Raw genomic sequence first — 14,855 nt, forward strand, 5'->3', positions numbered from 1 at the left:
GTTTGGTTAAATCATGAACCTCTAAAACAAGAGATCTGATTTTCTGCTAATTTCTCACATATATTTTAATATCAGAAACAAAAGTCAGTATACATCCCTGACATCAATGCTAAGAAAACAAGGAATAAAAGAAAATATTCATTGAAAAGCGTAACACTTTTGAATGTTTTTCTTTCATATTGTACAACATTTTCTTAATGTAATTCCATAGTATCTTATGAACATCATCAAATCCTTAGAACATGTCAAATTGTAAACTGTATTTCAAATCAATCCAAAAAATTTGAGCTCCCAATTTGGTAAACAACAGCGAAAAGACAGGCTACAAAATTTATCTGTGTACATTCTAGCCCCAAGTCAAAACTTTGCTAAAAATCCCCCAAAAGATTATCAACAGCTTATTTGCAAAAATATGAACAGATCTTTTCAACAATAGATCACAGGCTACCTTATACCTCACTTGTGAGTAGGACGACTTAACTTGGTCTTAGTACGTCCCTTAGCCTTGCCTTTAGTGCCAGACTTGGCTGCAGCTTCAGCTTGGGCTTTCTCTTACTCTTCAATCAAAGCCTGCTCATAACGAGATAAGCAAACCCCAGGCAAGGCTTCACTGATCTTGGCTAAAAATTCCATCACCTTTATCTGGCATGTTTCAGCATAGGCTCTCCAGCCCCACAGGAACTGATAGGATGGAGGATCACTGTTAGGAACCTGACGGTATTCTAGGAATTCTTCCCGCACTAGCTGCTCAGTGATGAGCTTCCTGATATCCCCAAAGAAGACGTGCATGATCCCATCATAGACTCCTAAGGCATTCAGGAAATACCAGACATCCTCCTCAGAAGCACAATAGTTATTTAGGTAGATCACACTGAGGAGAGCAATCAGAATGCCCCTGGTAGGAACACCTAGCTCATTGCTCCTACTTCCATCATCCTCGAAATCTAACTTGCTCACAAGCTCATATGCTTGACCATGTGGCAGGATTTCTTTCAGCTCAAAGCCAAACACCACATCCAATCGATAGGAGGCTTTCTTGAGGATCTCGGGGAAGTGTTCCTTGAACCTTTTGTTGATAACTTTGAGCATCTCTCCTCTCTTCAGGGGCTGCTGCACTTTGTATTTGTAGAGCATGTACTCCATCAGCATTCCCGTCTTCCTTGTCATAAGATCCATCTGCATGCTTCTAGTGGAGAGTAGAGCCCCGGGGGGACGCTCATTTCCATCCCCTTGGCCCTGGTCACCATTATCAGACCTTCCATGGCTCCCTCCCTGGCTGGCAGTGCTGCTGGGTGCTGAGCTTTCATATTGCTGTGGGAAGTCAGCAGTAGAAGTGCTTGGCTTAGCATCTCCTGAAGCTTGATCAGAGCCAGCAGGTGACTCTGATTTCTCTGCCTCCTTTGCCTGAGCATCCTTGAGTGCCCGCCGTTTCTCTCGAGCACGGGCCTTACTCTTCTGTCCCCGTGGCATGATGGCTGGCGTCAGGGACAGCAGGACAGAGTCTTGGTAGTAGAACAGGGAACTGAGATACCTGAATCAGGAAAATAACGTACTATGAGCACTTTGAGCATGTTGAGAACACTCAGGCTTTCAGCAATTCTTTCCCCTCCTTGTCTCACACAGTATAATGACATCAGTGTTCTAAGCACTCACTGTATTCCTCACCTCTGTTCACCTTATATATACTGTGAGGTAAAGGATGGCTGCCTTTGTCTGGTGTTTGAACACACTCAATTCTACTCACATCTAGTACTAGGCTGCTGTAATGCTTCACAGAACCCATGAGTAAGGAAGCCCAAAGGAGACTTGAACTTGAATGACAACACCAATTCACATAACATGAATGGTGAAGTCTCACAAGGCCATACCCCTAAATGTAGTACTGTAGACAGGGGCTGTTACAAGAGGGAGATTCAGTCTTCTGCAGGCATAATCGCACAGTCCTAAAACCATACACATGTAAGCAAAAATAAATGGGCATATTAGGCTGTATTTAAGTGTTCATATAATAAATGCATGTGTTTATATTATTTATTACTTAAATTATTGATATTATTGTTACATAAGAAATATATAATATACATGTATGTATTTATATATTGTCACATATATCACAATGATAATTATAAAATGGGCTGTCGATTTGAGTCCACATGGCAGGAATGGGTGGGGATAAAGGGAGAAGATAGGAAATGATATAAATACAGTGAACACAAATTAAATAATAAGTCAAAAGCAAAAATAATCATAGTACTCAGGAATTACCAGCACAAGGACTTCCAGAGTTAAAAGTTATCCTGGTCTACATTGTGAATTCTGGGGAAATCAGAGCTATATATAAAATAAACTGAATTTTCAATAAAGAAAAAGACCAAAATGCATGATGCACAATGAGAGAAAACACAGATAGAAGAGAAAGTGGGAAGTACTCTATAGCAAATGGGCACAGGATTCCACTTCCTACATATAACCCCAGCAGCATAGACATTATGGGCATCATTGAATAAATGCGACCTCCTGAGACTGAGAAGCTTCTGTAAAGCAAAGGACACTGTCACTAAGACAAAAAGGCAACCCACTGACTGGGAGAAGATCTTCACCAACCCCGCAACTGACAAAGGTCTGATCTCCAAAATATACAAAGAACTCAAGAAACTAGACCATAAAAGGCTAATGAACCCAGTTATAAAATGGGGCACTGAGCTGAACAGAGAATTCTCAACAGAAGAAGTTCAAATGGCCAAAAGACACTTAAGATCATGCTCAACTTCCTTAGCGATCAGGGAAATGCATATCAAGACAACTTTAAGATACCGCCTTACACCTGTCAGAATGGCTAAAATCAGAAACACCAATGATAGCCTTTGCTGGAGTAAGGGGGGACACTCATTCATTGCTGGTGGGAATGCAAACTTGTGCAACCACTTTGGAAAGCAGTGTGGCGTCTTCTCAGGAAATTCGGGATCAACCTACCCCTGGACCCATCAATACTCTTGGGAGTATACCCAAGAGATGCCCTATCATACAAAAAAAGTATATGCTCAACTATGTTCATTGCAGCATTGTTTGTAATAGCCAAAACCTGGAAACAACCTAGATGCCCTTCAATGGAAGAATGGATGAAGAAAGTATGGAATATATACATATTAGAGTACTACTCAGCATTAAAAAACAATGACTTCTTGAATTTTGCATGCAAATGGATGGAAATAGAAAACACTATCCTGAGTGAGGTAAGCCAGACCCAAAAAGAGGAACATGGGATGTACTCACTCGTAATTGGTTTCTAGCCATAAGTAAAGGTCATTGAGCCTATAATTCATGATCCTAGAGAAGCTAAATAAGAAGCTGAACCCAAAGGAAAACATATAGGCATCCTCTTGGATATTAACCTTCATGAGGCGATGAAAGGAGACAGAGACAGAGACCCACATTTGAGCACCGGACTGAAATCTCAAGGTCCAAATCAGGAACAGAAGAAGAGAGCACAAGGAAGGAACTCAGGACCACAAGGGATGCACCCACACACTGAGACAAGGGGGGTGTTCTATCGGGAACTCACCAAGGCCAGCTGGCCTTGGTCTGAATAAGCATGGGATAATCCGGACTCACTGAACACAGCGGACAATGAGGGCTACTGAGAACTCAAGAACAATGGAAATGGATTTTTGATCCTACTGCAAGTACTGGCTTGTGGGAGCCTAGGCAGTTTGGATGCTCACCTTACTAGACCTGGATGGAGGTGGGTGGTCCTTGGACTTCCCACAGGGCAGGGAACCCTGATTGCTCTTTGGGCTGACGAGGGAGGGGGACTTGATTGTGGTAGGGGGAAGGAAATGGGAGGCGGTGGCGGGGAGGAGGGAGAAATCTTTAATAAATAAATAAATAAATAAAAGTTTAAAAAAAGATGTGATGGAAATGCTGAAACTCACAAGGCTGACCTTTGCCCTCTTGGGCTTACAATGCCCTGGGAACAGAGCCTGTGGCTAGTTATGACAGGTGTACATGTCCATGTCACACTATAGCACCTGACTTTCAGTAGCCCCATTATTTTGAAAGAGATTCCTTCACCTCCATATATCTTCACTGATGTTAGGTACTGGAGACCAAGGCTAAAGTGGGCCTATAGGAGACCAAGGCTGACCCTTCTCAGAGAACAGGCTCAGAGGAGCACAGAGGGCTGTCACACTTCCAGCTCCTAATTCAGGACATTTTAAATATTGCTGTGCTATTTGTTAGTTTTCTGTTTTTATTCAGTCAGGATATGAGTATCCTGCTCAGACATTTGCAGCTGACCCTTTTTCTTTGTCCACACTCATTTCACGTAGTCATGGGAACTGCTGTAAAGGTATCATACTCTTCCCCGCTTCCCTCAACCACTGCTGTATTTCCTCTCTTCCTATTCTGCTCATCCTGGTCAATTTTCTATTTTCTTCTTACTTCTCCCTAAGAGTAAAGGAGAGTATTGGCAGGAGGCTTTAACACTTCCACATTATTTATTTTTATTTAATAATGTCTGCTTTAGCCCTCTTTGCCACGTTACCTAGGTCTTCACGAATGCTAAGCAAACAGTATACACCAGCTGTGCTCTCTGTCTATCCTTGCATTTATTATCTTTTCCTTCTTTTTTTTTAAAGACAGGGTTTCTCTGTGTAATAGCCCTAGTAGTCCTGGAACCTGGAACATGCTTTGGAGAAACAGGTTGACTTCAAACTCACCGAGCCTCTGCCTCTCACTACCTCCCTGTCATCACTGTTGGGCTCCATTTCTGATTCTTAAGAGTAGTTTGGGGCAACATAAAAGGGACCTAGATCTCTGTGAGTTCGAGGTCAGCCTGCTCTACAAGAGCTAGTTCCAGGGCAGCTAGGACTGATAACCAGAGAAACCTTGTCTGAAAAGAACCAAAAAAAAAGCCTCCCGAGAGCTGGGAGGTGGCTGTGCAATTTTTGGTCCCTCCCAGCTGTCTGGAGGCAGAAGCACATGGATCTCTGTTTGTTCTAGTCCTGCCTGAACAACAGAGTGAGTTCTAGGAGAGGCTTCAACGCTATAAAACAAACAAACAAAAAAAAACCCCTCTAGTTATCTCTGGTATATTGTTCCTTATGACTTTCATACACTAGGCATGATTGCCCAGGCTAAGATTCCTATGACTTCCAGGGGATGTGCTTGCTGACCCATGTTAAGCTTTCCCCTGAGTCCCACAGGATGGGTATGCCTAGCATAGTTAGAAGTTCCTCCAACTCTCAAGGGATGGGATTGGCTACTTGATGTAGGATTTATTCTGATTCCCACAGGATGGGAGTGGCTACTGGAGTTAGGTTTTTCTCTGACTCCACTGAGTTGGAGTGGCTACTAGAGTTAGGCTTTTCTATGACTCCCACTGGATGAGAGAAGATACCAGGTTTAGGCTTTTTTCTGACTCCCACAGGATGGGAGTGGCTACCAGAGATAGACTTTCCTCTGATACCCACGGTATGGGAGTGACTACCAGAGTTAGGCTTTTCTCCCACTCCCATGTAATGGGAGTGGCTAACCAAAGCCTCTGGGTATCTTCTGTACATGGCACTTCCTGTGACCACTCCGAGATGGGCGTTGCTATCTTAATCCTCAATGTATCCCCTCTTTGACTCCTTGAGACCTCCTACGAGCCCGTGTTGGGCATGACCAACCCCATGCCTTTTGCGTGTTTTTCAAAGACATGGGTTTTAAGTGCCCCTCAGGCATTTAAGAATAAGTAGAGAGCCAAGTGGTGATGTCCCAAGCCTATAGTCCTAGCACTTGGGTAGCAGGGGCAGGCAGATCTCTGTGTGTTAGAGGCCAGCCTGGTCTACAAGAGCTAGTTCCAGGACAGCCTCCAAAGCTACAGAGAATCCCTGTCTCTAAGGGGAAAAAACAGTAAGTACAGAGATCTCAGCAGTTCATTCTTCATTCCACTGAACATTTACCTATTTTGCTGGTGATCAAAGCAGATCTACTTCCTTTGCTTCTGTACTCTGCCAAGAGGCACTTTAGAGCCCAGGGCCAGAACAGGTCATGGTGGACTAGAATTCAGTTCAAGGTTCTTGATTATCATTTAGAAGTCAACGGCTGGCTTCAATTGTTATCTAAGAAGCCACCATTTTCAGAATCAGAGTTACCTTCTACGAGCGGGGGTTCCCGTTTCCTCTCAGAAACATACAAAGCTACAAGATGCCTCATATTTTCCCAGGGCAAGCCTGAGTGAGAGCTAGCACAGATCCTGTGATTATTCCAGACACATTCCCCCTTGGTACACATTCAGGGTCCTTACCTTGACTGCAGACCTCTCTGAGGACTCGCTGGCTGGCAATGGGGCCTGAGCAGCAGAGCCGGCTTCCTTGCCAGGGGCACTAAGACCCAACTCCTCCCCCCCCCCACAGGAAGAGAGGGTAAACCATATCCGGCCAGGGTGGACTCTGAATAATGATAGCAGGGCCAGGTTGCTATGGAAACGGTCTGCTGTGGAAGAAATTTTGTGGAGATTCTGGTTTCCTTACTGTACTTCCCAAAGACACTAATCCTTCCCACTGCCTACACATTTCTTGGGCTATTATGTGCAGAGCTTAAAACCTGAACCTCTGAAACCCCACTTAACTCAAGTATCATCCACCACACCGTGTTTCCATCTCTGCAATACACTCCCTGAATCTGCCTCCTCCTCTCCCCATTTTGCATGTCCTGCCCCTGGTTGCATGCAAATCTCCTGTTTATAACTTAATTCTCAGCCTTCAGCCACACTCCTCTGCTGTCCTGGAACTCCACCCTACCCCCACCACCATGGTGTTGGGTGGTGGGGGTAATAAAGGACACAAGGGCACAACTTCTGTCTAGCAAGTCTTAGCTAGGTAGAGTGAAGCTCGAGCTCCTGCCCAGTATATACCCAAGTCTGCCAGCTACACACATAACCCTCCCTTGCCTCAGTCCTTTACGTGGAAGTCTAGATTTACTACACAGGTTGACAGCTTTGTCCTGGATCTCAGGGTGCTGTGTCCCACTCTTTTCCACAGCCATGTAATGCCTCAGGTTCAGGTCCAGTCTCCGTAGGAAGCCACACCTTTCTGAGTCCCAGAGGAGACGATCTGGGCAAACTCTCACATGGTTCTCAAGGCTTATGTTTCTTGGTCCTGACAGCATGGTCAGGGTTCTGAACCCATACTTTCTCTTAGGAGAAAATTCCTCTCAATCCACAGAGGCCCTCTCAGCTTGATTTAGACTTTGAACAGGAAATCTACCCTGTAGACCTGGGGTCTTGTCCTTTAAAGCCTATTAGGGTGCTTGCAGTAAACCTGAAAGCAGAGATGAGATGCACGAAAAACACTGCCTGCTGGCTCAACTGCATGACTTCTGGGGTTCCTGGCATCTCCTGTTCTACCAATTTTGGACCATTTGCATCAATTCACTCACCTCAGTACCCAAAGTGGAAGTCTCATCATGCCCCAGTTAGGATCTGTTTCCCATCCCTCAACTTTCTAGCCAGAAGCATGGTTGCAGGTTTTGTGGAAGCTCCATTTGTGTAACTGGTTTCCCTGGCTCTTCTCATCTTTGTACCAGCCAAAGCCAAGCCTCCTGACTCTTAAAGGTCATGGTTCACTCCCAACATCCTTGAGTAGAAAAATGAGGGTTAGCTCATCCTCACAGCTCTGCCAAGCCTTACAACTGCCATTACATAAAGTCTTTTGCTTATGTTATATACTTTTATTTAGTTTTACTATTAATTAAACAATTGTATTCATTTTATTCCTTGTATTATTGTGTGTTCAGTATTTGCATACATAGGCATATAGATTTCAAGGCACTCAGGTAGTGTGGTAAGAGGACAGTTCTTGAGATTAGGGACTCTTCTTCCTCTCTAGCACCCAGGAATTGAACATATGCAATCAGTCTTGTGAATTAAGTGCCTTTAGGAGCTGAGCCATCATGTAAGTCCTATTTTTAAAATTCATTTTGTTTCCTCCGTCATAGTTAAAATAACTTCCTTCTCTTTCAAGAAACATAAATCCATTTAACCTCTATAGCATGTTTTCTGCTCATATTGGTTTCTTTCTCATTCAAATATGCCAAGTCTAATTTTCTATAGTGCACATTAAGGTAGTGACATTTGCAGCCAGTGAGAGCCCTTAGACGTGGATCCAAATTTATAAAGGTCCATTTTCAGAGGTTCCCTGAGCTCGGTGAAGTCCAAATGCAGGTAATCATAAACTAATGTGTTGTTTCTAGAGGATAGTCTACCTACTCTCTCTCACTCATATTAAATGTTTTGAGTAGTGCGGCGCCAGCACGGCAACTGTCGTTATTCTGAGTGAAGGACATCGGGATTAAAAGCAACACAACTTCAGGTTCTGAAGACAAGCCTTTTTATTCCACTTTCTCACAAGTATATATAGCCCTCAGCAGGGGAGGCCAAATCAGTAATCTCAGGAAGCTCATCACCATAACTCAATGGCTTAGGGGTAAACACCCTTAGAAACATTGCTGAAAACAACAGATTGTTCCTGTTTTCAACCAACCTCAAGAGTGCAAAACAGATCAAGTGGGGTTGCGAAGGTCTGTCCTCTAGGGACCCAACAATTCCCCCCCTTTTTATTTTAAAAGCATGAGAGCCCCTGTTTTAGGACTCTCCCAGATAGAGACTCTGACCCATCTAGGGAGGCCTTAATCCCTGTCTTAGGTGAGCTCTATGTACCAGGACAGTTGTCCATCCTAGGGATCCCTCATGACTTCTGCAGTCAGACTTGGGGCACTTCCTGATTACTGGAAGATAACCTGAGCAACACTTGTCAAGTGACAGTGTGCTGTGTGGGATTGCCACATAGAGCGGCAGAGAATTCAAAAACAGATAATCCCAATAGCAATATCAGTACAAATGAGAGCATTCTAGACATTTGCTGGACTCAGCCCCCAAGCTGGGCCATGGCATTCTACTGACTGGATACAGATACAGCAGGGACCCATGTGCTATTAATACTAACAATATGATAAACTGTCTACAGGGTGAAATTCAAAAAGGAGGAATTCCAAGGGCCATCCAAACATGCATTCAACTGTTTAACCACATCAGAAGCATTTATAACATTAGCAGGTGTAACGTACAAGACACTTGTCCCAGGAGTCAAAGGGAATCTACCTGTCCTTGTAAAAGCACAGTTTGTTGATGTTGTAATAGGAGTGGTGAGGCTGCATCCCCAGCACCCCGGCCACCTGCTAGCTTGTGCCCCGAAATAACAACACACAAACTGTATTCATTTAAACACTGCTTGGCCCATTTCTATCTAGCCTCTTCTAGGCTAATTCTTACATATTAATTTTGCCCATTTCTAATCATCTGTTTAGCACCGCTAGGTGCGCTTACCACGAAGATTCTAGCCTATGTCCATCCTGGGTCGGAGCTTCATCGCGTGTGCCTCAGAGAGCAGAGCTCGCATGTCTGCCCGGGAGAGGGGAGCATGGCGTCTCTGAACTCACTTCCTCTTCCTCCCAGCATTCTGTTCTGCTTACTCCTCCCACCTATGTTTTAACCTATCAGGGCCAAGCAGTTTCTTTATTGCTTAACCAATGAAATCAACAGATTGATATATGACACTCCCACATCATGTTGATTTAAATTTAAAAGTCCAAGTCCAATATGAGAGTCCAGAGCACTCTGTGACTGTAGGGATTCGCTAACCCTTCCAGACAGCTGATCCACAGTCTCTGTAGTCACAGCTGCCTGAGAAATGGCAACTTCAGCAACTGTAGCCACAGTGGCAGTGACAGCAATAGCAGCAAGAATTGCAGTTGTTATCCTGCTGTCGATAAAGGGTGATCTCCTGATGTTCTTAAGACACCAGCACCAGCAGAGGAATCACAGCAGGCACTCAAACGATCAAAGCTTCATCAGAACTGTCCCAGCAATTACTCAGCTTGCAGATCCTGAAAGAACAATTAAGAAATCTCAAGGTCCAAATCAGGAGCAGAAGGAGACGGAGCACGAGCAAGGAACTCAGGACCACGAGGGGTGCACCCACACACTAAGACAATGGGGATGTTCTATTGGGATCTCACCAAGGCCAGCTGGCCTAGGTCTGAAAAAGCATGGGATAAATCCAGACTAGCTGAACATAGCGGACAATGAGGAATACTGAGAACTCAAGAACAATTGCAGTGGGTTTTTGATCCTACTGCACGTACTGGCTTTGTGGGAGCCTAGGCAGTTTGAATGCTCACCTTAGGAGACCTGGATAGAGGTGGGCAGTCCTTGGGCTTCCCACAGGTCAGGGAACCCTGATTGCTCTTCGAGCAGATGAGGGGGGGGGGACTTGATCGGGGGAGGGGGAGGGAAATGGGAAGCGGTTGTGGGGACGAGGCAGAAATTCTTAATAAATAAATAAATTAAAATAAAAAAAAAAAAAAAAAAGAATATCTCCCCCCAAAGTGCCATTCCACAATACAAAGAATACATGGGGGCAGGAACGCAAGCAGAGGATCAAATAGTCATTGCGTCCAGCAATATAACAAATCAGGCTCTTGAGTGATACATTCTCCCCACATAACTGTGGGGTGGAGATTAAAATTTCTATCAGCATCCCAACACCAAGGAGCAGATTTGGGACCATAGGTATTATGCAATACTAACAGGCATTAAAAGTGGGGGGTTTCACACCAGACTCCCCATCACTCATTGATGTTGTTGTTACCAGAGTCATCACCTGAAGTAGAAGGAGCATCGCGGTCTTCATCCTGGGCCTTACACACCTCTCTGGCACCCAAATTGGTTTATGAACTCCTGGAGGAAAAACATATACAGCCCCCTTCACCTTTGCTAACAAGGGGGTTAATCTTCCTGTTTGCAGATCTTTCCAACGAAGCCATACTAGGCTCTGAGTCCTAACTTGTGTATGGTGCTCCATAGGTGAGCGCCCTTCAGCATCCACAGTCAAAAAATTTAAAATAAAGAGAATGGTGGATAATTGAGTTGCTGGGGAGAATATGAACTCCCCCCTTTTTAATTTTTGAAAATATTGCTTGAGGGTCTGATTGGCTCTTTCCACGATTGCTTGGCCCATTGGATTATATGGGATGCCTGTTTTATGGGAAATTTCATAGAATGAACAAAAGGATGAAAATTTTTTGCTGATATATGCTGGGCCATTATCTGTCTTAATAACCTCAGGTTTGCCCATATAGGCAAAAGCAGAAAGGCAGTGTGCAATGGAATCTTTTGCTCGTTCTCCTGAATGCAAGGATGCGAAAATTACTCCTGAAAAGGTGTTGACTGATACATGGACAAACTTAAGTTTCCCTGCAGCAGGCAGGTGTGTAACATCCATCTGTCATAACTGATTTGGTCGTAATCCTGGTGGGTTAACTCCTAAATTGGGGCTGCTTAGGAAAGGAGCACACTGAGGACAAGATGATGTAATGGCTTGTGCTACTTCTCGCATGCAATGAGTATGATGTGGAAGAGAGAGCGCATTAAGATGAAATTTATCATGTATTTCTTGGGCGCGGTCAGAAGTAAAGCAAACACGTGTATTTTTATCAGCTAAATCATTACTTGCTGACAATGGCCCAGGCAGCTGGGTATGACTGTGGATATGTCCGACAAACAAAGGCTCTGTTTGCTGCCAAATCAAATGCTAAACACAATTGAGCAAATGATGGACCTTAGAGGTGTGTGATATATAGGCAGATGTCTCCAATGGCTTAAAGATATGGGCCATATACACACTATCAGTATACAAATTTACAGGTTCCCCAGGGAAGAGCTGGAGTGCAATGAGGCAGGCTGTTACCTCTGCAGCTTGGGCTGGTACATCCCCCACAGGACGTTTCTATACTTTTCCTCCAGAAACCACTACTGCATTCCCTTTAGAGGAAGCATCTGTAAAGATAGCGCAAGCTGAAGGTATGGGAGATTCGTTAATCACTCGAAGGAATATAATGGGATGAATTTTGAATAAGACCATTAATAGATGCTGAGGATAATGAGAATCAAAACTTCTAGAGAAGAGGTGAGAAAAAGGGTCCACTCATCATGGTACTGCTGTAAATATACTTGCTGGTCTTTAGTATAAGGTGTTATAATCTTGTCAGGGTACTTCCCAAATGTCTGGGCAGCAACCTTCTTAGCTTTCCAAAGTAATTGCAATATAGCTTCATAGTATGGGGTGACTACCCTCGCTGGAGAGGCAGGCATGTGTACCCATAAAATAGGCCCATCCTGCCAAAAGACTCCAGTAGGGGCAAAGTTGGAAGCAAGAACTACAAAATTTAATGATTGATCATAATTAATCTGCTGGAGATGGACCCTTTCAATGTTGTCCAGAAGAAGCCTTAAGGCCTGCCTGGCCGCAGGCGTCAATACTCAGGGAGAAGTTGGGACAGGATCTCCCAAGAGCATATCATACAATGGTCTTAAGTCACCTGTTTTGATTGCTAGGGAGGGGCATATCACTGTACATCTCCCATTAACTGCTGCCAATCATGTAAGATTTTAAGATGAGAGGTGTCAATAGTTATTTTTTTTGGTTTAATTCCATCCATGGCCAATTGGTACCTAAGGTAGGAATATTGGGCTTGCATTTGGACCTTCTCTGGAGCTATGATTAGCCCCACCTTCTCTAAATCCTGTTGCATTTGAGTATAAGTCTTGAGTAGTTGATCTTGATCAGGACCTGCTATTAATAAATCATCCTTACAATGCACAATATATAACTGTGGAAACGACAGCGGACAGGCTCCAAGGCAGCAGCAACGTAAGTTTTACATATTGTAGGACTAGTTTTCATGCCCTGTGGGAGTATAATCCAATGGAATCGCAAAGCTGGTTCCTTCAAATTAACTGAAGGGAGGCTAAAAGCAAAACGAGGGCAATCCTGTTTGGCTAGAGGAATAGTAAAAAAGCAATCCTTTAAATCCACTATAATTATATGCCAGCCCCAGGGTATGGCTGAAGGGAAGGGCAATCCCTGCTAAAGAGGACCCATAGGCTGCATCACCTCATTGACAGCCCTGAGGTCCTGTAATAGTCTCCATTTTCCAGATTTCTTTTTAATGATAAATATGGGTGTATTCCAAGGGGAAGTAGAGGGGACAATGTGCCCAGCCTGCAGCTGATCTTGGACCAAGGAATGAGCAGCCTGCAATTTCTCTTGAGTCAAGGGCCACTGTTCCACCCAAACTGGATCATCAGATTTCCAAGTTATAGGAATTGGGGCAGGCATGGGAACAGTAACCCTAACTAAAAATGGCCTAGACCACTTCGGTCTCCCAGCAGTCTGGTAATTTGTTTATCTGGTGTCACTGGCTGCAACTGGCCCTGCAGATTTTTTCCCAGGCCCTGTCCTGGTCTCCATCCCAGTTGCTGCATAATTTGGGACACTGGAGGTGGTGGTGTGGGCTGAGTGGTCAAGACAGCTCCCATCTCACTCAGGACACCTCTTCCCCAGAGATTAACAGGTAGTCCTGGGAGGACATATGGCTGAAAGTAACCCTCATGGCTTTCATTATCCTGCCACTTTAATATTTTTGCACTCTTTTTGGGACTTGCTTGACCTATTCCTTGTAGGGTGGCAGTACTACTTTCTAATGGCCACTTCTTAGGCCAGAATTCTAAGGACAGGACTGAGACATCAGCTTCAGAATCTAAAATCCCTTTAAATGACTTCCCATCAATAGTCAACTCCAATCGTGGCCTTTCCTTCATATGAGCTACCCAAAAGGCTGCAGTGCCAGATGATCCAAAACCCTTAGCACCCTGACTGGACCTGGCCGCGGGGTTGAAGGTGTTAACTAAGGGTACCAAGACCAATTGGGCAATACGATCCCCCTGAGGAATTACTGTAACTCCTTGAGAAACTGATGTCATAATTTTAATTTCTCCTTGATAATCTGCATCAACAACCCCAGGATGAATTTGAATTCCCCTCAAGATGGTACTGCTTCTTCCCAAGATAAGCCCCAAGGTCCCTCTAGGGAGCGGCCCAAAAACATTCGTGGGTGAAGCTTGAACCCCCATTTGGGCTGTCAAGACTGCTCGGGCAGAGGTACTGAGGTCCAGTCCTGCACCTCCTGGGGTGGCACGGGCAAGGTCTGCAACGCAAAAGGATTGCCCTGTGGAACAAACTGGATACGGTCACTGCCAGGGAGGGACCCCCTGACTCCTGGTGTCATTGCTCCATACACTGAGGTTCTGGGGCCCTGAAGCGGGGCCTTCCACCAGTTTCCCTGCTGTAGGCCTTGGGTGGGAAGAAGCCTTCCATCTATATCTGTCTTAGATCTGCAATCATTTGCCCAATGGGCCCACCTTTTACATCATGGGCACTTTCCTGGTCTGGCAGTAGTTCCCCAAGTGAGTTGTGGACATTCCTTTTTAAAATGTCCAAGGGCACCACAGTTAAAGCAGGCTTTATCCCCAGTTGTTCGGGATCCTCGCCCAGGCCTGATAGCAGCGGCAATCACCTGGCCCTGAATGAAGTGCCCATCAATATCCCAGCAGATCCGGATGTATTCATCTAAGCTTTTTGCTTTATGTGGCCGCAAGGCTTCCTTACAATATTTATTGGAATTCTCAAATGCCAGTCAGCCCCCATTGTCAGCCACAACCAGAGAGTCCTGTTTGATCACAAGCGCATTCAGACCCGGTCCAGCTGGATTTGGTGAGCTCCCATTAGAACAGGCCCACTGTCTCAGTGGGTGGACCAACCCCTCGCAGTCCTGACTTCCTTTCTCATCTTCTACATCCTTCTGCTCTTCATCTGGATATTGGAAGTTCAGTCGGCTGCTCTGATGAGGATCTCTGTCTCTACCTCCACTGGCTGGAGGAAGATTCTATGGTGATATTCGAGATAATCATCAGT

General features: G+C 44.8%; 1 protein-coding gene across 1 annotated transcript; it reads right to left on the reverse strand.

The window, feature by feature from the left end:
• Positions 1 to 552: 552 nt before the first annotated feature.
• LOC121438976 (melanoma-associated antigen B2-like) lies at positions 553 to 7,152 on the reverse strand. Its single transcript, XM_041639478.1, has 2 exons — positions 6,935 to 7,152; positions 553 to 1,531 (listed from the first exon to the last, which is right to left on the reverse strand). The coding sequence occupies exons 1-2, from the start codon at positions 7,150 to 7,152 to the stop codon at positions 553 to 555; spliced, it is 1,197 nt and encodes a 398-aa protein (XP_041495412.1).
• Positions 7,153 to 14,855: the final 7,703 nt, after the last annotated feature.

The sequence above is a fragment of the Microtus oregoni genome, unplaced genomic scaffold (assembly GCF_018167655.1).
Source record: "Microtus oregoni isolate MIOR12 unplaced genomic scaffold, Mior012 000059F_ref0000304, whole genome shotgun sequence".
NCBI lineage: Eukaryota > Metazoa > Chordata > Mammalia > Rodentia > Cricetidae > Microtus > Microtus oregoni.

What these genes read in the sequence shown, in the direction of transcription:
- LOC121438976 (XM_041639478.1), bottom strand. Translation starts at nt 7,152, where the DNA reads ATGCTGTCAGGACCAAGAAACATAAGCCTTGAGAACCATGTGAGAGTT. An exon ending in CTTCCACGTAAAGGACTGAG is followed by an intron (nt 1,532 to 6,934) that starts GCAAGGGAGGGT and finishes TTCCTGATTCAG; the next exon opens with GTATCTCAGTTCCCTGTTCT.